Raw genomic sequence first — 25,215 nt, forward strand, 5'->3', positions numbered from 1 at the left:
ATATTCGTGGAATTGTATGGTAGTAAATTGAAAACAGTGACAAATGAAATTTCTCCTCAATACCGTTCCCAGGTAGTGTACCGTATCCCTTGTTCCACTTCTAATTGCATCGCATCCTACATTGGCGAAACAAAAAATTTACTTAAAAACCGCATAACCCAGCTCAAATATTCCGTCTCCTCCCGTAATTTCATGGCTTCTAAATTATCTGAACATAGCTTAATATTGAAACACACTTTTGATTTTGACAATATCACCATACTAGCTTCTGTCCCTAACCACGACAAACGATTAATATCCGAAAGAATTTTTATACAATTAGAAGCTTCCCCAGTCAATCACAAAACAGATAAACAAAACCTATCCCTAGCCTATTCCCAAATAGTTAACTTATTAAAGCACCCATAATTCATTTTTTTTATCAATCATTATCTATTTTCAATCTCAATGTTTATATAAAAATATGTTTTATTTTTATTAATTTGTATTCATAATTTTTTTACCATTGGGCTCTGTATTTTTATATACCACTGTTTTTTATGTATTTCTTTTCAACTATAACTTGACCTTTTTATCATTGATATTTCATATCAACTGTTGTGTCATAACGGTCTTTCTTGACAGTTACGTTTCTAACCGCAGTCTAGTAGCTCACTCTAGCGGAAATTTCAAATAAACTCTTACATCAATCAGTTGCTAGCCTACCTTCTACGCCACAACGTAAGTCTCCCTTCTCGTTCTCATATTTGTTACATTATTCTTTCCTTTTCTCCATATACTACCTTTTCCTATATATATATATACTTATATTTTTAGTATAGGTATATAAATTAATACTCACAATGTAATTCAGATATAAGCCACTCACTATTTTTCATTGTCAGTCATAATGTTCAATTTGTAGATTCAATTTATTTATTTAATTTTTCAGTTTTTTTAGACACTACTTGCATATCTTATATTATACATATCTTCTTACCTACATGATATTATATTTCAAATTAGTATATATTTTATACTTTCATTACTTCGTAATTTTGCAAACCTTGGTTGTATTTTATGTAAAACAATCATCTTTGGTTATTGCAATACATTAGTAAGTTTAATTTTCGGATAATACTTTAATATATATATATATTATTAAACTATTTTAGTAGTTAGTTCTTGATTGATAATATTTGTACATCTTGCAAAATAGTATATAATAATGAGTAGATAAATAATTTTCATCAATAACAGTTAATGTTATTTAAAGAAATAAAAACTAAGATTAACATCAAAATTGCAATAAATTAAAAAGACACTTGAATATCATCAATATATTGTCCAATATCTCAAATTCGAATTGACCTGGCCCAGTCAGATGGAGGAATTTAACATTCTTTTTATATCATTTAAATTTCGAAATTGATTGGTTTAGTTTATTAAAATATATAAGTTGTTTGAAAAAAAATATATATAGCTACTTGAATACTCGCATTTAATGGTTTTCAGGATGCTGAAATTATTTTACACTCTTTTTAAGTTTAGTTTTTTAGACTATATGAGACATTTTCATGAATTTTGGAGAAAAAAAATTATGGGTAAATGTTTGCCCTAAAATAATGTTCAGTTTCATTAAAACTGGTATTTAATGGTTTTCAGTGGTTCAAATGAATAAGAACTTTTTATGAGGTGTAGATAGAACTTTATATACTCTAGTGAGGTGTAGATAGTTGACGGTAGATTAATGATTGGAGAAGTTTGTCGGGGGGTGCGGTCAGCAAAGAACAACATAAATAAACAAAACCATATTTATTTATTTTATGCCAACGTTTCGACCTGAGTTTCAGGTCTTCATCAGGGGTTGTGGCATAGAAGGTAGTCTTACAACTGGATTACTGGAATCTGGGTTGGATTACTATATGTAGAACTTTGTATACTCTTTTTCGGTTTAGTTTCTTAGGATCTAGGAGACATTTTCATGAATTTTGGAAAACAAAAATTATGGGTAAATGTTTGCCCTAAATTAATTTCCAATCCTTGAAAATTGTTATTTAATAATTTTCAGGAGGCTGAAAATGAATAATTCTTGTTTTCTGCGTAATGTTTTTTTTCGACCTCCTTTACTTGAAGCTACTGCAAGATATTTTTTTCTTTTCAATTTTTTTACTTCATAATATCTCTTGGACGTATTTTTTTGGATTACTTTACTTAGTTACTATATGTTTGAGACTTTTCTGTAGCCTAACCTAATTAAAATCTCTCAAGAGTATTTTTTTCTTATTCTAGATAAAAACAGACTTCTTGAACACTATGGATACTATATCTTATATCTCAAATTAAAATTGACCAGGTAGACTCCAATTTATGTCATTCGGTGTATTTTAAAATCATTTTTATGACGTATAAAGTTGAAGTTGATCGGTTTAATTTTTTAGGATCTATATGAAATTTTCATGATTTTTGGAAAAAAATATATGGGGATATGTCTTTGAAATACCAGTTTTCAGAATGTTGAAAATGAATATCAACTCGTTTTATACTTAGTTTTTTCCGACCTACTTTACTTCAAGTTACATTACTATTAGATTTTTTGTTTTTTCTGTGGCCTAACCTCCTAAAATCTCTTGGGCATATATTATTTTTTTGTTGTAATTGTTTGTATATTTCCAAATATTAAGCGAAACTCAAATATTTTGAAAATGAAGAATACATAATGTATTTCTTTCCTTTCAGAAATCAAGATTTTGTCAAGCAGGAAAATAACAAACTTTCCTTACTAAGACCTGAAAGCCATGAAAGATATTTTTTTAATAACCAAATTTAGACTAGACCAATTAATTTTTTTAAATTTAATTTCATGGAACATATATTTTTTAATTTTTTCAAATTAAATTTTCTTCAATTTTACATTACCTGATTTATGAGGGAAGCAATTTCTTAACCGTATCTCAGTAGAGCACTTTAGCTCAAGATTTAATTCTGAACTCATACTGACGAAGCAATAGACTCTCTGATGTAGTGCAAAGAAATGCAAAATATTTTAGCAATAGGATGGGTCTAAAATTCATTCTTTAATATCGATTTTTACGTACATTCCATGATATAACGATCACTTATGAAATATTGTACAGTTTATTACCTGGTATAATATTTTTTTTATAAAACGTTTTGATTTTGAAGAATATCAACTCGTTTTCTGCTTTATTTTTTATCGACCTACTTTACTTAAAGTTACAATACTATTAGATTTTTTTCCTTTTCAGTTACCCAACCTCCTAAAATTTCTTTTATATTATTTTTTTAGTGGTAATTTTTTATGTAAAATAGCTTATATATTTCATGTTTAGCAATGAAGAACAAAAAAAAGAGAGAAAAAAAAGAAGGAAAATACACTGAAACAACACGTTCTGATGTCGTTTGTGTTGATAAATAGTACTATGTTTCAACACGTTTCTATCGAAACGGTAGAATAGATAAAATCGAACTTATATTAATTGAAAAATATGGCCAAAACACAATTATTAAAAACCCGAATTCGAATAAATATTTATATTAAGTTTAATAAAAACGTGTTTAAACATAGCATTATTAATTAAAATAAACGACATCAATACGTGTCGTTTTCAGTATTTTTTTTTGTTCTTCATTCCTAAAAATGAAATATAAAAGCTATTTCACTTGGAATACAAGGTTCGTGAATAATAAACACTGCATACAGGTTTGACCCTTATTTCGTAATTATTCAACAACTCACCGCACAGACGTAATGCCGATTGAATTTGTCAGGTCATCGTCTAGTCATTACAGCGCCATTCGTCTTTCCTTCCTAGAGAAAACATTATTTAAAAATTAATGCTTCACATTAAAACTTAATGTTAAACCAATTGATATGAAATCGATCACTAATATAAAGATTGGATTACATCTGACACATTGTAATATTTTCAGATTAAATGTTGGTTTAAAAACTCTATGTGAATACATATACTTTATACTTGCAGACCTTCAATTCCATCCTTCAGTTCATTCTTAAATATACATTTTTTTTAAATAACAGTTTTGTTTCTATATTATCACAAGATAAAGTAATGTCTCCCAAAAACTGTTAAATCAGACATAATTTAGCATGTAATTGTTGTTACATCTGATTTAACCGTTTTATAAGAAATTCTTTTACCAAGTAAGAATTCATTTATTAAAAAAAAAACTGTTTAATCAAGAATTTTGAAATAAACTTGGCTGTGTTTTTCCACTAAACGCTTAAAAGAAAAAAAAACTATCTATTATCATAATAACCATTGCAACAAGAAAAACGTTGAAAGTTTGGGTCCTAAATTATTCATCACCGAAATACTTTCCCTTACAATATATTTCATTCATAAGTAAGTGAAAAAAAGAAAATTGACATTACTACACTTTTAAAAATAGTTTAATAATATAAAAGACACTAAACATTTGACCCCTATTACGTATTCATGGAACAAATCATGCACTTATGCTTGTACCCAGGGAGACGTTTTTTGATATAAATTAATATTTCGCGAATCGATACTTAATTTTTGAGTCAATATAAAATAATAAATATTTTTTTTAGTGCATTGAATAAGGTAGGTCTGATTAAAATAAGCAGAACAAAGATATAAATAAGTAATGCAAGAAAAAATTAAGGAAGCTTAGGGATTAAGGTTCATAAAATTTTCAAGAACGGTATACTGTTACGCGTATACTGTTCATGAAAATTTTAAGAAAAACTAACTTAAAACAATTATTCTTTTATAAACAACACAAATATAAAGTTTTATTTATTTATTTTTTATTATTTTTTTTTTTAGCAAACATTTTAGGTCATCGATGCTTTTTTTTTCTTTACCAATGTTTCTGTAGATCTGATCAAACTTATATATAAAAAAAATACATTACAAGTAAAGGTCAATAAATTACTAATAACCTTTTTTGAAATAATGGCCATGAGCGATTTAATCGATTAAAATAGGCCGCTTTTTTAAATTTAATAATCGATTCATAAACAATAGGTATGCTAAGTAGATGACTTTCTTTTATTGTTAATTTATACTATCTCAGTTAATTATTATGAATGGGTGATGTAAATTTTATCATAAATAAGATTTCACAATGATGTTTTTCATTAAATATTAGTTTTGGGACTGGTATTAAGAAGATATGACTGTTTATCAATTTATTAATTACCAGCTTAATTATTTAAGATTAATAGCAGACTTTTAATTGTTATATATCAATTATTATTAGATAAGTATGTTTTTAATTATTATTTCGACAACTAGGCCTCCATATTATCTGTTTATTATACTGAAGCTTTGAGACAATAGCCTCAGAATAAAGATTATTTTCTTATTTAAAAAGTATGAGGACCAATTATCTAGCACAATTAAATATTATAAATTTTTAAATCTGAAATTTTTTATCATTAAAGTAATTCATTAACCACCAGCCCAATCAGTAACCGATTAACTGCATTCTCGAACTTTGTTATTTTATGCGAAATTCAATTTTTTTAAATAGTAATGGGATACAATTACAATTAATTATTTCTTTCCTTTCAGACATCAAGATTTTAACGAAGGTTTTGTTAATGCCTGAAATCCATGAAGGATATTTTCATATCTATTATAAATTTGAAAATCAAATTTACACTAGATCTATTCATTTTTTTTTTAATTAAATTTTTTCCAATGAAATTGTCTTTAATTTTACATATTGAGTTTTAAGGTAATTTTACAATAATATTGAGTAGTTAAGTAATTTCTTAACCGTATCTCCGTAGAAACTTCTAGGGTCAATTCAAGATATGAACTCATCCTGACGAAGAAATAGACTCTCTGATGTAGTGCCAAGAAATGCAAATATTTTAGCAATTGGATGGGCCTAAAATTCTTTCTTTAATAGCGTTTTTTACATAGCGATTTTTCCATGACATAACAACCAATCATGGAATATTCTATAGTTTATTAGCTTGTATAATATTTTATATCTCTTTATCCTTTCCAATACCATTAGGCCATATTCTAACCTCAGTATTAAATAGAAATCACCCTTTCACTAAATTATAGTAAGTCATATGTCAATGGTGATCTGGCTTTGAAGGTGTATAGATGTTCTCTTTTAATGTACTTTAATAAATGTAGTGAAAAATAAATAATGAGACGTAATTTCCATGAATTTTCATAACAAACTTCATCATTAACTATCTGGTTATAGTGTTCTCTTTTGAAATTTTAGGGTCGTTTTATTCATTTCATAATGGTATAAAAAAAAAATTAAAAGGTTCCTTTGATAAGTAGTTGATAACATTTATTAACTAGCGGGAGAAAGAAATTATTTATCTGATACAAAAAAACAAACAATGTTTCCATTACTTTATTAAATATCTATGATTTTATTTTAAAGTAGAACTAAAGCAATTTAAATACATTTTTGTGACTTTATATACACTATTTTTAAAAATAAATAGAAAAAAGTAATTATTTATAGACAATACTCAATTTCTTTTGAAATTTCCTTGATTACGTGATCCCACTCGACCCCTCTGTTTAGTCAGCATATTGTAATGCTTACAATATTAGGAATATCCATGACACAATAATTTGCATATTTTGTTGGCAAGGATTTCTGCTGAGCTTTCTAGAATCGTGTTTAGCTTACTTTAGATTATACTTCTAGGTCACGAAATAACCATTTTTCAGCGTTTAGTACGAGAAAAGAACGTTTAATAGTCCAGATGGAAGGAAGAGAAGTTAAATGTTCTATGAGAAAGAAATCTTTTCGATTCAGTTTATATAGTATACTCAGGCAAATTTTATCTATATGACGATAGTGCAATTGAAACTTAATTACTTTGAATTTTTTTATGAGTCATTAATTCCTGTTTATCAAAAAACAAGAATTTCTGTAAACAAAAAAACACTAAACTAAAAGTTCTTGATTTTCAGTGTTCTCAATCGGTCAGTTCGAAAAAATTAAAAGTTAATATATAGCCAATATTTTAGTGAGAAAGATAACTGCTACTTAACGAATAACATTAATTCTTAAAAATAATATTAATATAATTTCCTACTTATATGAAATCTTAAGTTATATTATAACTTTTTCTTTTAATAAGAAAAAAAATTAATAATAAAAATTAAAATTTGGTGAATGAAGTGAATAATAAAAAAATATTTGTTATTGCAAAATTTTGAATTTCGAATGTGTGTGCATCAAATATCATTAATGCTTGATCAAATAAGAATTTGTTCATCATATTGCTGCTTTGTTTTTATACTTAATTACTTAAATAAAAAAATATTTTTATTGGACGTGTTCCAAAGATAGTATGTACTGTTGACTGGGGTCTCTTTTTGACATGTAAGGACAGTCTGTAGTGCTACTCCAATTGAGATAGAAATTCAAGTCTATATTACTAACTTAATATAAATTAAGAACTTCTGTTTTTGAAGTTTTACTACTATCCAAGCAAAGCAGCAATATAGTATTTGATATATATTTCTTTATTATCAGATTGGGCTGGTGGGTCTTACATGGTTTCTATAATAATTTGATTTTCATTGATAATGTAGGGGTTTAGTCCCATGAAAAAAAAAACACCCCTAACTATTATTATAATTACAACTGTTATATTAATTCGATTGTTATAACTTGATTAATATAATTATTAAACGATTAAGTCATCTACTAATTTCAATTGTAGTTCGCAATGCAGTTGACTATTTTTTTATTTTTTTTTTATTGTGTGTAATATTTCATTCTGTTTTATATTTATATACAACAGTAAAGGTAAGCTCATTCACACCATATTTACAAATATATAAATTAAATGATAACAGAATAAGAAATAAAAAGGGGAAAAACTTTTACAATTAAAGTAAAACAATATTTTCAACACAATCATTTCTATTTACAATATTTACGCCTGGGGAATTCCGAACCAAACTCTACCCCCCACTTATGGTGGAAAGAGCAGGACTCCGGAGATTATGGCGCTTCTCTTTCAACTACGTCTCTAGTATTTAAAGCAAGTTGAGGATGAGGGAGGGGACTATTTCTTATAAACCAAAAGGCATCTACTGCAATTCTTACGTCTTGTTTTGGAATGATTATATTTGTTTTCATTTCGTATAAGATGCTGCTTCCCACACTTTACTACCGTACATGAGTAATGGCAGCAATATTTTTTTGTATTTGAGAATAGTTGTATCTAGATTTAATCTACATTCTCTATTGATGAATAGATGCAGTATTACCAGCCTTGCCTTGCCAGTTTGGATTAATTGTTATACAGTGATGAAAGATAAGACGACGATCCCGCTGTACTCCAAGGTATCTTAAGGTTTCACTGGTAGGAGTATATATTAAATATGCCTGATCGTGGTAAATGGATTGACTATCCTTCCCATTCAAAAATTGGGTTAACCATTATCCCATTGTCAAATTTATAAATTTTCCAAAAACGGCTTGTGTTTAGCTTAATTATGTATTCAAACAGAACCTGTTTATTGGATATGTTTTTTTATGTTATTTAGTAATTACTGATTTAAAACTATTAAAAATTCTATTTAGCTTAAATCAGATTTTCTCTAAACGTATTATTATTATTAGATGTTCTATGGAATTTAGAATTGACGTGCAACTATACTGTTCATTGAAAAGCAAAATCTATACCTTATTAATGGGACGTGCTTTGGAATTCAACTATACACACTGCCAATGGCCATTTATCTAGTTAATATAAAATGCACCAAGAACCCAGTATTATTTCTGTTGGCCGTATTAGGTTCGCTTGAGGGGTCGTGTGGGCAGTGAATCCGGAGATGAGAAGTCCATTCTGTTTTTCGATGGAGTTAAGTTAAAAGCTAGGATAGATTACTGAGTAACCATTTGAATAAAAAAAGATAGTTGTTTAGTCAGAGTAAAACAAATACGCTACCATCATTTCAGCAACCGATTCTGAAACCCTTAAGAGTCACGGTTATATTTAAAATTACATTTTTATGTATCATTCACCAATTTTGTACAAGATAGGGAACCATTTCCTACATGTTAGATATGATGAACAGTCAATGTAGTCTCATGTCAGTAAATATGAGTCATCCATTTTTCAAGAAATTGATTCTGTGACTCACCTACCTTTCTCACCTTTAACGTTTTTTGAATTTCAAATCTTCCTATGATGGATTCCATTTGTTGATATGTGACCACATTTTTCTTAGATGTACCTCTCGTTTCACTCCTTAGAACTCTTGCAATTTATCAGCTGCGAGTTTATAAAATTAATTAAATTCCGACATGACAAAAACTAGTGTAACTAGGTACAGCCCCGATTTAAAATGTATCCTTCCGTTTTTAGAATTTTTTAAAACACCTCCCTAAATGGATAATTTTATTCCTTCGAGAACATTAACCAAGTTTCATCATAAAAAACCTTTTCTGAAAAATGGAGAGAGGAAAGTTCGAAAGATCACACAACTCAGATTATCCGCCTATCGATTCCTATCCTAAAATAGTACCATTGCCTTCCCCCTGTCTCCTTTCTACCCTGGCTCCCCAACTACTTGTATTTTCTCTCATTTTGTCTGGCAATTCAGTGGTCTAATTTAAAAATTAATAATCAGTTTTTTTATGAATTAGCTTCGAAAAATTTCCAGAAGTACCAATATCTCATAATAGTACGCCATGTTTTTTTTTCATAATATTATCTAATCCCTTCGTTCTCCTTATTTTTTACCAATTATCTTTATCCTGTGATTCAGGTTTCCTCTGCCTTTCTAAATTGTTGGGGAGGTTATCTATTGGTTACTATCCTATATAGGATCACCATGAAATAACAGTTGACTTCCCCAGGCTGATTTCGAACCGGCGTCGCTGCAGTAACTAGTTTCTGAGGTAGGCGCCTTAACTCCCTCGGCTACAGGGGAACCTAAAAACTTACGTGTTTGACGAATCCTTCAATAATTTTACTGTAACATTTCTAACTGACCCATTGTGCTTCCTATCTTTCCACAATCACTTTCTCTACATATGACAGTAATAACATAAACGCAGCGATGGCTCTTCTTATAAAACTCTAGATATGTATAAGGAAAATTAATGGAAGGTTTCGAACCATTAGTCAGTCACCTTATTTGAACATATTACGCTACTCTTTCATTAAAATATTTCTACCTTTATTTATTATATATTTACATTCTTACTGCTTTATTAATATTTTTATCTTTATCTCATATACTATTTATTTATTTTTGATTAGATACTAATTGTATTAACTTTTAAATTTATATAATAAATATTCCCATGATGACCACAATGTTTTGTGCCATTATATAAAAATAACCAACAATTATCTGTATGGCAGTCCCTTTACGCCCCAAAAACACAGTACATTCATTTGTAAATATTGAATAAAAAGTAATATATATATTTTTTATTTATTATTATTATTAAATAATAATAATAATAATAATAAGATAAATTGTGTGTTTTATTTTATTTACTGATTTTTGAAATTTTCGTCAATGAAGATATTTGTATATTACATTCTAAAAGAAGTAAAGTTAACACTTAATATTTTTACAATGAGAAACTTTTTCTTCTTTTACCAACCTTACTGTTGGCAAATTATTGTGTTATCATCAATGTTTCTAAAGTAACGTTAATCCTAGGATTAATGAATTTATTTCCAATTTCATTAATGTGAGTCCGGGCAAGAATGCGAATTGGAATTTATCTCGAATTCGTTTAGTTTGTCTCTCCGTACGAAAAAAATTTCCATTTACACACTTATCTCGGCTTATCTTGAATGATTCAATAATATTAAAGAAATCGTTACTTTTTTTTTTTTCAAAACTCATAACTTCAATAACTCACATTTGTTAAATCAAAAAATTAATTTCGAAATCTTCACAGAATAAAAAACAAGAATAAAAATGTTGACTTGAGTGAAATATGTTTACTCCTTGAGCCCTCCCCTCAGAGACAGACTGTCTGCTCTACTTTATTGATGCTCGTTCAATACGGAGCACCCAGCTTCAGTTAAAGGTCAGCTTTATTAGATCTCATTGTTAAATCTTGTTAAAATAATAATAATTTCAATTTGTTGGTTTAATACTTAAATAGATATCTCACTTTAGCTGGTAACAGGTGAAATCAACATGTAGTGATAAAGGCTTCTAAAATGAAATTTGTTGATGGACCAGGTACGATAAAAAATAAACTCAAATAATTTAAAACTGTTTATCAAGCGCCAACGTTTCTGTTAATATTTTTCTGTTAACGGCGTTACTGCTGACATTTGTGTAAACCCACGTTAATACTTACCCGTATTACCTTGAATAGGATTAACTGCTTTCGTCTTATTTCGTTACATGCGGTGAGAAGATACTTTTTTTTTTTTAGTAATTTATTTATTGTTATTTACAACTGTATACAAATATATACAACAAGTAAATTTGCTGTAGGTGACATCGTGACATGATACAAACATGTGGAGAATCTACCCACAGATAGAACTCCAATAACATTTCTAGAGGAGAAAATCTCGAGGCCATCTTCTTTTCAGACGCCTAGGAGGATTATTAGGTAATGAAGGAGAAGCCTGGTTAGAAACAAGTGGATTTGGGTGGTTGAGAAGTTTATCATGGAAGGAATGGTATCTGGTTCTGGCCAAATCGGCAACATATGGAACATTGAGGTCCTGATGGATGACTTGATTTGTGACAAAGTAAGGAACATTAAAGATTTTACGAAGGATTTTGGACTGTAAGGATTGGATTCGGGAGGAATTGATGGTTTAGTGGAGCTCCAAAACTTAACTCCGTATGTCCAAATAGGCCTTATAATAGTCATGTAGATCAGTCTTTTGTAATGGATTAGAAGATACTTTTGTAGCGAGAGGGAGCAAGTGGTTGGACCACAACTCACCAGAGCGCTCCACCTCGAGCCTCACCGAAGCTCCCAAATTTACATATTGCATTATTTTGTAAAAACACATTGTCATTTTTGTATATTAATAATTTCTGTACATAATACTTGGCAATATCTGTACAATGAATAATAAATGATAACAATGCAATGCACGAACCTATCTCAAGCAGACATGTACTGATCGCTTCTCGGTCACAGCCGCATGGACTAGACCTATAAATAAGGGACTCTAAATCCCCCTATTCGATCGTAGATCCACCTCCTTTCCTGGGTCTAGTCATGGCACAAGTGGCGTATACACTGCTTGAGATAGAGAAGTTTATTGCCAATCTATGCTCGCAAAAGTTGTTATTTCTGTACGCACACCTAAGACGATGGCCAATCTCCTCTCCTTCTCTCCAGCAATCTTAGTCCGTCGCTTCATCTCGACAACTAAGATTGTAACCTAATTCCTAATGGTTACACTGGTCCGTCCGCTTCATCTCGGCAACCTGTGTAATTTCCCGTCTCTCCCCGGCTCTAGTCCGTCCGCTTCATCTCGGCAACTAGAGCTGCACCTACCCTTATCAGCTTACTGGTCCGTCCGCTTCATCTCGGCAACTAGTAAGCTGGCTCCTATCTTGACAGTTCTAGTCCGTCCGCTTCATCTCGGCAACTAGAACTGTTACTCTACCTCAGACTCTCTCACCTAGACCTCCTCTACCTGCGTCAGTGTCCATGGCTCATCCTCTGGCACGGCCGTTCCTAACTTATAATGAATACGCCTTGTCGTGGGCCTTCTGTAAAGAGTATATCAGGCTGGAGAAATCGCCTAAGACTAGACAACTCCGACACTTTAAATCTGTTTTATAAGCCCATGTTCTAGGGCTGGATGTTTTGGATGTTTCAGAGATGTCTGTTAAATATAACCTCTTCCCCCTCCCCACTTTATTTTGCGGTCTCCAGAGTCCCCCTTTGGAGGACACGAGCTGAATGAAATTCGGTACGTAGGTTTGTTTTCTAGGAAGTTCATAAATGTGGAGCTGAATTTCAGCAAAAATTTAGTCATATCAAACCTTTTTTCGTGTTTTTAATGTTTTTTGAATCTCTAATACTCCCCCTCTCCCTATTCATATCGACCAAGAGGGTTGAAAATTTATATGTGAATAAAGTTAGTGTTGGAAAAGTGTCATTTGACGGTCTTAACTATTTTAATTTCTGATAATCCTTCCAGGCATTTGAAAAGAAGATGGTCTCAAGATCTCTTATAATAGACTATGAGGTGTTCAAGAATGTTACTAATATTATTATTGGAATGCTACTTATGGGTAGTTCTCCAAAAGTCTGTATCATGTCATTAAACCATAATTCAGATTACGTTTACTTGTTCGAAAAAATAAAATCTATATTGGAGGAAGATAGTCCGGGTGGCGGTCAATAAAGGTATCTAAGTAGTAACAAAAAATTATTTATTGTTATGAATATATTTAATATCTTATAAATTATTACCCTTATAGTTAACAATAAGTAGTTTTTTGTTACTATTTAGATTCCTTTATTGACCCCCATCCGGACTGTCTTCATACGGTCAACTGTCTTCTTCCAATAAAATCTATATTATTCTAAATGGGAGTATTATTTTAGGGTAAATAAAAATGTAGAAGCAATAAAATTAATAGGTTATTAAGGGTCTTAGGAACTGTTTGCGATCATTATAAATGATTTTAAATTTATTAGATTTTTATTCATCAAACATCTAGCTTCTTTTTTTTTTATTGTGCAATATTACAATCTATGTTATATTTAAAGAAAATGGAAATATGGCCCATTTACACCATATTTACAAATATATAAACAGTGAATTCAACTTTTTTTGGTTAAAAACAAAATTTCTTTTGATCCTTCTCTCACCTTTATTTATTTTTCCCCGACGTTTCGTTCCTCAGGCAATTATTTAGGAGACACCATTACAACTGATTTGTCCAGGAAATTAAAAATGTTTCCTTTTTATTTCAGGCTAATTACCGAAGTCAAATTTAAGTATTTATATTCTTATTGCATCAATTTAAGTTTTTAGCAATTTTATGATATACAAAATACGCACTATTATACTATTATCAAAACCTACCTTTACCACTGGTGAATTTGGGCAGTAAGCCTGCAATTGGAAGAAAATCTTTTTAATAATTTGTACAATTGAAAGATTTCTCCTTGATAATGGCCTGAGGGGCGAAACGTCGGAGAAAAATAAACAAAGTTCAGAGATAAGGACCAAAAGGTGTTTTTAATTTAAGTTATCTGCTCTCAAACAGAAAATAATATATAATATTAAACTTTTTTTTTAAATCGACTATTATTAATTACCAATACTTTAATGAATTATTGAAAAATGAATAAGTTTATGGTTTTTTTTTCAGATATCGAAACAGAAGATTCTATGCTGTATAAATTTTTTCCGGTGCAAACTCAAGCACTGAAGTTCACCGTGCAAGCTCCTCATGACGCGCACATTGCTTTAACAACTGGGCCTGCTGAAGCAAATCCTATGTATGAGGTAAGTCAATAGAATGTATTTTTTTAATTATCTCAATAAAATAATTGTATTATCTTATTTACCGATGTCTTATGGTTTTGTAGTTTTGTTGGTGGTTTAAATATAAATAACAACTCTTTACAATCTTGATAAACATTGATACAACATAATATAATAGCTATACACAGTAATAATTCACAAAAATAGACCGTTCACTTAGATAATCATAGTAGGGTAGATTACCTAGCCTTCAGTATTGCCAGCCTCCTACAGTTTCTTGTTGCGGGTCAAATATAAATTCGATTAGGTATTTTTTTATTTTGCGGAATTCATCCCATTGGAGAGCACCCGTCCTAATCCCACTTGAGCCCAGACAATTTTCTTGACAGAGATCTTTTTCCATGCTTTGGATTCCACCTAAAACAGTAGAATTCTTGTTTCATTGGCCTTAAGCGAATTGCGACCCACAATTTATATTTTAAATGTATAAAATACGCTGTAACTGAAAATTTTATTAATCTTAAAAGTGAAAAAATCGTTTTTCTTGAGGGCTTGAGTGGAATAAGTATTTGAGAAAGACAAAAGATATTTCAGTTATGACCTCGGCAACAAAACTGAGTTTATTTGAGGTTCAGGCTCTCTACTTTATCAACTGAAAATGAGATCCACTGCTCTAAGAATTAAGTTAAACACGAAGAAGCTTGGGAAAAGTTAGTTCCCTAATTTCTAATGTTGGTAATGTAGAAGGTTACGATGCAGCCTCATTATTTCAAAAAAATTGTCTTACACAATAATATGTAAATCTATCATAAAATCTCCAGGTTTTTGTTTTATTTTAATATACTTATTGTTATTTCTCGTAGTTATCACTAATATTTTCATGAAAGGTGGGAAAAATCGTAGTAGGTTAATCGGGAGCCCAAGCAAGTTGTCTCCTTTTCTACTGCATTCCTACTTTCCTGGTATGAACACCTTCTAACATTGGATGTATGGGTATGATAGCTGGACGTATGAGAAGGCCTTTTGTAGCTGAGGGAGATAAAGTGATAAACCTTGGTGACCTCATGACAGTTACAGCGTCCGTTCGAATCCTGCCTGATATATATTTCGTCTTCCTTCCTCCAACTCTGGTTAGAACAGGTTGGAGACATCTAAAATAACCCCCCCCCCCCCTATAGGGTAGAAATGACCAGGTAGTGGGTAATCAGAAAAAAAAGATTGTATCTATCACGTGGCTGTATGTCCAACTGTGAGATATAAATGCAGTTGCTACATACATTTGGAAGTTAAATCAAATATAAAGCCTTATAAACCATTGTTTTTTTGTACTCCCTAAAGATAGTTTCTAGACCATCCCTGTCCCATCCAAGCACTGTTCTCACTAAGGGCATATAAGCTAATGATATGTGAGTGTTATATGTGAGTAATGACTTCTTTATTTCATCCTAATTACTTCAATCAAACATCACATCCATTGAAGAATGTTTTCAGAACTTGAGGATTAAATAAAACATTTTTAGTTTTTGTTCTAAAAATTTCTATCATAATATTTTCTTTTATATGAAGGAGATGGTCGGGGGAGGGGGTGCGGTTAGCAAATAAACAAAAACTATTTATTGTCACTCTGACTTTGACTTCCGTCAAAACAGCCCTGGCGAAGCTCTGCAGCTTGGGGCGAAACGTTGGCTCAATAAAAATAGTATACCTATTTACTATTTGAGTTTTTTTTACTGCATCCGGACCATATTCCATACATCAATACACGTGGTCAATCAACAATCATCCAGTATGTCACAAAACACATTGGGCCCTCAAGATACAAACGCTAGTAAAAACTATTTATTCATGCCACACCTCCACCCTCGACCATCTTCTCCACATATTAATCTACGGTCAACTATTAACACCTCATTATGTTTTCTTTCATTGTGATCCACTTATTCCCCCCTTTTTTAAAAATCTTTCTAGGACACCATGATGCCTAGCCCCTATCATATGGTATCTTCATACATGATTAAAATAACATGAAATTTCTCATAGATTTTGATTACTTGACATTTACTTAGGATTAAACATTAACTTTATCATATTTATTACAATGAGCTCATGTATATTACAATTATAAACTTGTAATTTTACATTAAATTCATTTATTCTATTATCACTATATCCCAAAATTTCATGCTATCAATAATGTATATAAACTTAACTGAAACTTCTCTATTTTTTATCAGATATTCATTGGAGGATGGGAAAACTCAAAAATAGCCATACGTAAAAATAGAGAAAAACCGGAAGTAGTAGAACACCCATTTCCTAATGTATTAAATGGAAATGAATCTAAAACCTTTTGGTTAACATTCTATAATAAAGTTATAGCTTTCGGCATAAATGAAGAAAATACTCCACTCATTGCTTGGCCAGACCCTGAACTGTTTGATGTGACACATTTTGGAATACGTACAAGTTGGGGTGCAAGAGGAACATGGAACATTGAGGGTAAGTTTTAATTTCAGAATGTTATCTAATTTTCAGCTGTACCATTTTTACCTAACCAATCTGATCTTAAAGAGACCATTACATATTTATACTAATACGGAACTTTTAAATTTCTCTTTTACTCACAAAAGCTAATTACTAAATAGATTTTTTTTTATAAATAAAAAATTTCAATAATCAAGATAAAATCAGTTAACTATTATAATAAGTTAAGAATTTAGTTACATCTTATTTTGACTTAGCTTTACATATTCTAATTTAATAGTTTAAACATCAAACACAGTTTTAAAAACAGTGAAAGAATTTCCAAAGCATTGTGATGATAAAAAAAGAGTTGGATTATAATCATATTCAATGACTAGTCACACCTTTGGCAAAGGTGATAATATATTTCAAGGTTCTGAAATATTTTTCTGATGTCAGCCATTACTTTGATGATATTAGTTTTTACTTTTATGTTATTTTATTAGTAGATATTAAGGGTTGACAAATCTGATAACACATTTTCTACAATTTATATTTGTAGATTATTCTTTAAAAAGATGAACTCGAATTTTATATGTTAGTCTGTCTGTCATTGGAGTATATGCATGAATTTTCATTTATTATTTTCAGATAAGATTAAGTTATTATAATAAAAATGTAAAAAGCTCTGAATTTTTGCAAGGTTTATTTCTAAGGAAATGTGGAAGAGAGAGGGTTAGGTTTGACATCTGCTGCATCGCACCCTGCTGAACTCCCTCTACTTGTTTGCTTAGTTTCCAGCTTCAAAACTTCCATCTAATAAATATTTTTCAGTTTTTTCTTTAACTGAATAAAAAAAAAAAAAGAAACCACAAATCTTTAGAAAGTAGATACAAGAGAGGTAGGAAGGTTTAGTGTTTACCAGAAGTCCAAGTCATTGGGTCCACACCTCATAATTCATATCAGGGACCCTTCTATTTTAAATATTTAGCTAAATATCAATATTTTTTATTATTTAAAAAAAAGTGTCATTATTAAGTTGCTTCTTTATCACTTGAATTCTGTTGTGGCTCAATTTTTATTCCATAGAAGTATCTCTTCAATTTTTAGTAATAACTATCTGAGCATTTCGCCCATTAAGTAGTAAGGTGGATAGTCTAAAACCCTGTTTTAAAATTCTAAAATCAGCACTTAATGCTCAAACTCCTATACTTCTTTGTGCAACTTTAAGTGGAAACTTTAATAATAATTTTTAGATACCTGGAGTGGCTGGCAAGCACCACAAAGTGCAGGAATTGGCTGGACTGTAGGTCCTCTATCAGCTGGACATGGAGTATGGGTACCAGCCAGCAGTGGTGCAATACCACCTAATGCTGTTCAAGGAGGATTTGACAATGAACAGCAGTATATTGGCAGAGCAATGTTAAATGGAGGGCTCCTTCCTGGAAAGGTTGTACCCTCACATAAAGTTTGCTATGTTCCTTGGGGAGGATCAGAACATGGTGTTTCTGAATATGAGGTTAGTATTTTATTTTCTTTATCATATATTCATATTATATAAAATATATATGATATTTGATTTAACTCCAGATATCCCTAAGGAATTGATTAACAAAACTCCTGCTTCATCCACAGAGATTAGTTATAGTTCAAGACCCGTTGCCTTTACTTCAGCACATTCAAACAGCATTTATATCTTTAATTTAGTATCAGGATGTCATTGGTCTTAGAGGGAAAAATGGATGAACAGGACGATTTTCAGTCTCTATGAATAGATAGATCTAGTTTTGTTTATTAAGTTATTTATTACTGTTAATGTAGTTATTTATTATTTAAGTTGAGAAGTCATATTGAATAAGCAGGTCATATTGTGATAATGGATAACTGTTCACATTCAAGAATGTTTTTTTTTATCAATTATAATTTTGACAATAAGTTATCTTGTTCAGCTAAATACTGTAAGTTCTTATCTTCATTCAATTGTAAGCTAATTAGCTCTCTTAACAATTTTCTCAACAGATTTCTTGATGCCTTTAATTTACTTCTAAAGATTGCTATATTAAATAAAAATGTAAATTACTCTTATCCAGATACCCAGTTTATGGCATTGCGATATATATATAAACAAATTTAAACACAACTTTATAAAATAAGTAATTTATAATTTTTTTAACCATTATAAACAAAGAAAATCATTGGATAAGAACCTAAATATTGAGATTTGAGTAAGTCTAAAATAAGTTTCAAATGTAAAGAGAATGAGTCTTCAACAAAATATGGCATATTACAAACCATTGTAAGATTATCTTTTTGGAATTATTTATTTTTTTTTTTAATTTGTGTCAGGTTTTGTGTGACTGTGGCGGGACATGGATACAAACAACAAGTGGAAATGTTCCTCCAACAGCTATACCAGGAGGGAAAACTGAAGATGGAGAAACTCTGTACATTGGGCGAGCAGAGCATAATGGAGTTATGGCAGCTGGAAAAGTAATTATCTCTATCTATCCCCACCTATCTCTCTCTCTATATATATATATAAATATATAAAACAATATATATGGTTGAAAACTGGATAATATAATACTTCAATGTGTTTTACTATAAACACTGTATATTTTAATAAATAAAAAATACAAACTACTTATTACAATTAATGATATCTGTAAACAATGAAATGGTATTGAAAGCCTATTCACCGTTAATCCTTTATAATTATAATATAACAGGTATGCAATTAGTAACATCCACAAAACAATTTATTAATTTATATTCAAAATTAAAGAAATTCACTTTTTTTGCATAATATATATAATACACTTATATTTCTTTCACATAACTTCTGATGACTTAATAGTTTTTTGTTCTAATCCTGAACATTAAACAAGACCAAATCTCAGAAATAATTATTAAACTAAACCTTCCTTTTATCCTTTCTGCCCTTTTACAAGTACTTGTTCTACCTTGGAATAAGGTCCCATGTCCTTCCACAGCTTTCGACCTTAGACCTCCATCCTATTATATCTGTCAAAGCCTTTGGAAAGATTAGTTTATTCCAAGCTCATTTCAGTTCTTGAACAAATCGATCCAAAACTCTTCTTTACTAACCATTACCAGAGATAGGCAAAAATTAGCTATAGTTGAAACTAATAGCTAAAGTTGCTATGGATATAACTCTTATTCATGTATGAACCATTGATAAATAAATATCATATACATGGAAATTTTAGCTATTAGTTTCAACTATAGCTAATTTTTGCCAAACTCTGCCCATTACTATACCTAAACAACGTGCCAATCCAGTTTCAAAATACCATAAAAACCTAGGAGTCATCTTTGATAAGTAACATGAAATAGCCATATTTTCCAACTAAAATCAACCCGTAAAACCATAAACACCTAATTGATTTGATATGAACTTGTGGAAAATAGTTACTATAATGGAGAATTATTTGGTCTTGAATATCTGGAAAATTATTGAAAACATTGAACATTTCTCATTACGGCATTTTAGCAAATGGTATTTAATTACCTCAGATACAAAGTTATTGTTGGATGATATTTAACTACAAAGTTTTAGATATATATTATTATATAAGATATATAAATTTGTAAAATTAAAGAGTAGTGCTTACAGTTTTGAAATGATTTAAATAAATATTTGTATCACTTTTACAAGAAGAAAACTAAGTTTTTAAGTACTAATTCAAAGAACAACACTTTTTATTGCAACATATTTATTGTATAAGAGAAAAATAATTAAGGAATATTGCCATCTTCCTAAATAATGTAATTTTGATTATTAACTTAAAAAAATATCATAAAAGGTCAATAGAAGTTTTGTTTTTCCTTAAACATAATGCACTAAATTAAATTTAACAATCAATCATGTAAATATAGAGAAAACAGTAAACTCATGATGCTATAATCATTATGAGACTTAAATCGATGCTAAATTTTGATATAATTTAATTATGTTTTATAGGTTCAGAAAAGCCATGGGGTATGCTACATTCCATATGCGGGACAAGAGATTGGGAAGACTGATTACGAAATCTTGGTAGAATCACAATGAATATGAGATGAAACAAATTGTGAAGCTTAAGCTTTGATTATGATTTTATTTTATTTAACGCATTTGTTAAGTTTTTTTTAATTAAGTAATAATTTGCATAACTGTAACAATTACATAGCTTAAGGAAATAGTTCACTCCATAAGTAATATGGTGCCTTGAAAGATAATTATGATACTGTATACTTTTTTAAAAATAATGTGCTGAATTTAAAAACAATTAATAAAATTATATTGTAATTATGATTGATATTATTTCGGAAAGTATTAATAGTGATAATTATTTAATTATTCATACATAATAGTTAATAAGAATGCACATGATTAATTTTTATTATTTTTTTTAATGAATAAAATATATAATTATTTAGTAAACATATCACCCCTCCATTGTATTAGTGTTAATATATTTCCCATTTAATTTTGTTGTACTTAAGCCTAAAATTGAAACTTCAGGCTTATCATTCGTAAAGTAATCAAGAAAATGTTTCAAATATTAATGTACTCATAGATTTATCCACATAAAAAAGAAAATCTTCATATTCTAGTACATTTCATAACTAGATAAGGGCGGATGTATTGAAAAAGTAATCACACACTACAACCTTAGGGATAAAATACGATTTAAGTTTTAGGAAATAAAGTGGCATGGGTTTCGATTGTTATAAATTTATTGGACTATTTTGAAAAACATTATTAAAATATAAATATAAAGTTGTGCTGCCCAACTTTATTGGGTTGCTAGTCACACAGCATTATTTTAGTCTAATCAGACAATATTTTTAATCTAACGATAAATAGGCCTATACAAGTATACAATAATAATTACAAAAATTAGTAGTATACAACATTAGAACATGACTTTTTTGTTTGTTTTATCTCTTTGGTTCTTTTATTTTTGTTCAGATTTTTTTTTACCTTTTTCTTTTATTTTCCTTCCCTTCTTTTTCCCTTTCATATTTTAGTTTTAACATAATGTGCCTTTAACAGGATAGTGATAGACATATGAGAAAATATAAGAAAGATACTTCAGTAACAAATATAAATTAAAAAAAAAAAAAAATCAACAAACTATGTTAAAATTAATATACAATAAATATAGAACAAATATTATACTACAAATATATACAAAAATAATAAAGTAATAAATAAAATAACAAACAAAATATGCAATGTATGCATACCATCCTTCCTCTGGATAACTCCCTTACTCATTAATTTCCATGCATGTGATGGTGGATGATTCCCAGGAAGTCGAGTATTATATTCTCTGTTTTCCTAGCCATGTCCTGGACATCGACTCCAAGCTCTTCCATGAAATTCCTAGTTGTACTGGGTATTGTTCCACGGGCTTCAAACCAGAGGCCTCTCACTTGAAGTCTCATTCTCCGGAGCCCTCACAGAACTTCTCCTTAAGGAAAGGGATGCATTTATTGTAGATTTCCTTCTTTTCCCTATCTACTTTATTTGCCTGGTCAAGGTCGTTATTTTCATATCTCATGGTGGGAACCAGAATGATTGCTGACTTCCCCTTCTTAGGGAAAGCAACAATATCCGCATATCTTGTGGATTCATCCATATCAATATAGTAGACCTCATCAAAACAAGCAAAATCTCTTTCTTTTAGGAGCTTCAATAATTCATACTTCACTCTACGAGGAAGGAGTTGCGGCATTTCCCCAGCACATGTGCTGGTGTGGTGTTTCAGGCTCTCAGTTGCATTTGCGACAGAGGAACCCAACTTTTCTATTCTGTCCGCTGACACCTGGGACTCTACGTAGGGGTGCATAATTTATTTTCAATTTCAGGGCATTGGACCATTCAGAGCCAGTAAGTATTTGTTTATCGTATATAAACTTATTTGCTCTCAGGGTCTCTTTGAAATGGCTTACTCCAATGCCCTGCCACCTGCAATTGGCCCATTTCTTAAACGCACTTTCATGTAGCGACTGTCGTAGAGCTATCACACTCCGATGCACCTGATCAACGCCTAATCTATTGGCACATTCAGCAATCTCGACTGAACAATTGAAAGTGGACTGGAACAGAGCATCGGGTACGTTTGACAGCCACTGAGCAATGGACCAGTGTTGTAGGGGGGCCTCCCATTGGCAGCGGATCAAGCCTAGACCTCGTTACTTCCTCGAAGCATACAACATTGCCGTGGAGGTATTCGCAGGGAGCCCTGTAATGGCTTTAACACTTCTGCGAATCATTATGTCGATGCCATCTAGGATTTCACAAAGTAGCTTTGTGAGGGGAGCAGTTTGGAGAGGGTATGTAAGACCCAGGAACACATATTGGTTGACAATTTTGACCTTCTACTCGGGCTTAAGCTTAAGGTGACAAGTTTATCCAGATAACAAAAAATAAAAGAAACCTGACAAAATCATGGCATTAACAATTATTAAGTTAAAACCAGAGGTTTTATTTTGTATTGAGTAGACAAAATGTAAACATGCTATTGTCATTAATTCAGAACTAGAATCAGAATTTCAGTCATAAATAATTATTGAAATAAAGTAATAATAAATTTTAAAGATGTTTTAGAAAAAGAGCAGAACATACAAACTTGCTTGATTAAATACCTTCAATAGAATAGATCAAAGAAATCTTAGTAAAATAGCCAGGGTAAAATCTGAACAATATAAAAGATACACCACCCTAAGAAACAAAGCCCATGATTTTATTAAATAGTAAGTAGTTATGGAACAAAGAAGCAGTTGTAAAAAATATTTCTTCTGATTTATGAAGTTTGAAATATGAAGATACTAGAAACATGAAAAGAATACTAATAGGGGGAGGGAGAACTAACAGAAAAGAAATATTTACTTAGATTCTTATGAAAATTTTTATTTATATACAGTTTATTACAAAATAAATATATTAAAATTATTTTCTTCATTCATAATCTTTAAATAAAAATCAAAACTTAGATAAATATGAATTTATAATTTACAAAAATTTCTCTACATCTTGAAATAGTTTGTATAAGTTAGTTCCCACAGAACTCACATTACAGTCATAGAAAGTCTTTCTTGGTTCTTCAAATGTACATAACCAAAATTATTCTCACATTTATAAATAAAATTTGCATAAAATAAATTGGAAATTACCATTGATACAATAAAAACAAAATAAAAATTTAAGAATAACAATCTAACAAAATTTAAAAATTAAAAGCATAAAAATATTTCTTTGCTTATATTTTTTATTTCTAAAATATATTAGTTATTCCAGATAACTAATGAAATGACAAAAACACACATTTACATATATATACTTTCATTTTAGGGAGGAAAATTAATTAGAAATTGCAGTTGTACCTAATGATTTCATTAATTTATAACAGTTCATTAAACGTTTTTTATCTCCAATTTTTTCAAGACTTTTAGCTGCTTCTACTAGCATACCAGCTCTTTCACCTGGTGAAGAAAGCATCGAAGGAGGAATATGTCTGCATGCTAAATAAAGAGCAGCTGCGTGTTCTTTTTCTTTACTCCAACAGGGCAATGACTTTTCTGGAAAACCAGAAACATAAATTGAGAAGTGCATTTATAAATTAAAGATGATAAATCAAACATAGCATTACTTTAGCTGAATCGTTTTCAAAGATTAAACACCATTCTTAGCATTACTTTAGCTGAATCATTTTTAAAGATCATTCTAGTTTTCAACATAATCACCACTTCGGTTGAAATATTTTCAAACAGTTTTTCTATACGCATGTCATAACGTTTTCCAGCTATGTCATAGAGAGATAAGTGCTAAACCTCATAATTCACATGAGCCCACCACCTTGCAAATGTTAAATCATCTTTCTGCTAAACATTCTTTTATTTAATTTTGGGAGCAGATGATATTAGGGAGGGTGGGTACTTGATAATGTTTCACTTTTATGGTGGTTCGAGAAGGCATAAAAAGTGACTCAGCTCGGCTGGGTCTGGTCTGGGAAAATTGAAATTTATTTTGTAAAATGAATCTAGACTTTTCCTCTCAGCCTAGAATAAGTTGGTAGCCTGTAGGATACAACTCCAACTATGAAGTTCATCACTTCAACAATGATGACGGGAAACTGATAAAACACAGGCCAAGAAAAAAGTATGGGTTTTCATAAATATTATTAAGATGGGATTATGCTGAAAATTAGATTTATGCCTAAACTTTAAAATGCAAATATTATAGATACTTAACAGAATTTAGTATTTCTAAAAAAAAAAACAAAAAA

At 30.2% G+C, this 25,215-nt stretch overlaps 2 protein-coding genes across 3 annotated transcripts in view; one reads left to right on the top strand and one right to left on the bottom strand.

Moving 5' to 3' along the window:
* Window positions 1-21,366, top strand: part of LOC106680408 (C3 and PZP-like alpha-2-macroglobulin domain-containing protein 8) — a 33,922-nt gene extending 12,556 nt beyond the window's left edge. For both annotated transcript variants that reach the window (XM_014420106.3, XM_014420104.3), the window contains exons 2-6: window positions 14,337-14,473; window positions 16,687-16,951; window positions 18,172-18,434; window positions 19,262-19,405; window positions 20,901-21,366. In XM_014420106.3, coding sequence (XP_014275592.1) covers window positions 14,337-14,473; window positions 16,687-16,951; window positions 18,172-18,434; window positions 19,262-19,405; window positions 20,901-20,990 — 899 coding nt within the window. In that variant the 3' untranslated portion in view covers window positions 20,991-21,366. The remainder of the gene's footprint in view (window positions 1-14,336; window positions 14,474-16,686; window positions 16,952-18,171; window positions 18,435-19,261; window positions 19,406-20,900) is intronic.
* Window positions 21,367-24,174: 2,808 nt separating this feature from the next.
* SREBP (Sterol regulatory element binding protein) overlaps window positions 24,175-25,215 on the bottom strand; it is a 21,511-nt gene continuing 20,470 nt past the window's right edge. Inside the window, exon 15 of the mRNA XM_014420101.3 lies at window positions 24,175-24,508. Coding sequence (XP_014275587.1) covers window positions 24,291-24,508 — 218 coding nt within the window. The 3' untranslated portion in view covers window positions 24,175-24,290. The remainder of the gene's footprint in view (window positions 24,509-25,215) is intronic.

This window comes from Halyomorpha halys, unplaced genomic scaffold, assembly GCF_000696795.3.
Source record: "Halyomorpha halys isolate HHAL.00 unplaced genomic scaffold, Hhal_1.1 Scaffold260.1, whole genome shotgun sequence".
Lineage (NCBI taxonomy): Eukaryota > Metazoa > Arthropoda > Insecta > Hemiptera > Pentatomidae > Halyomorpha > Halyomorpha halys.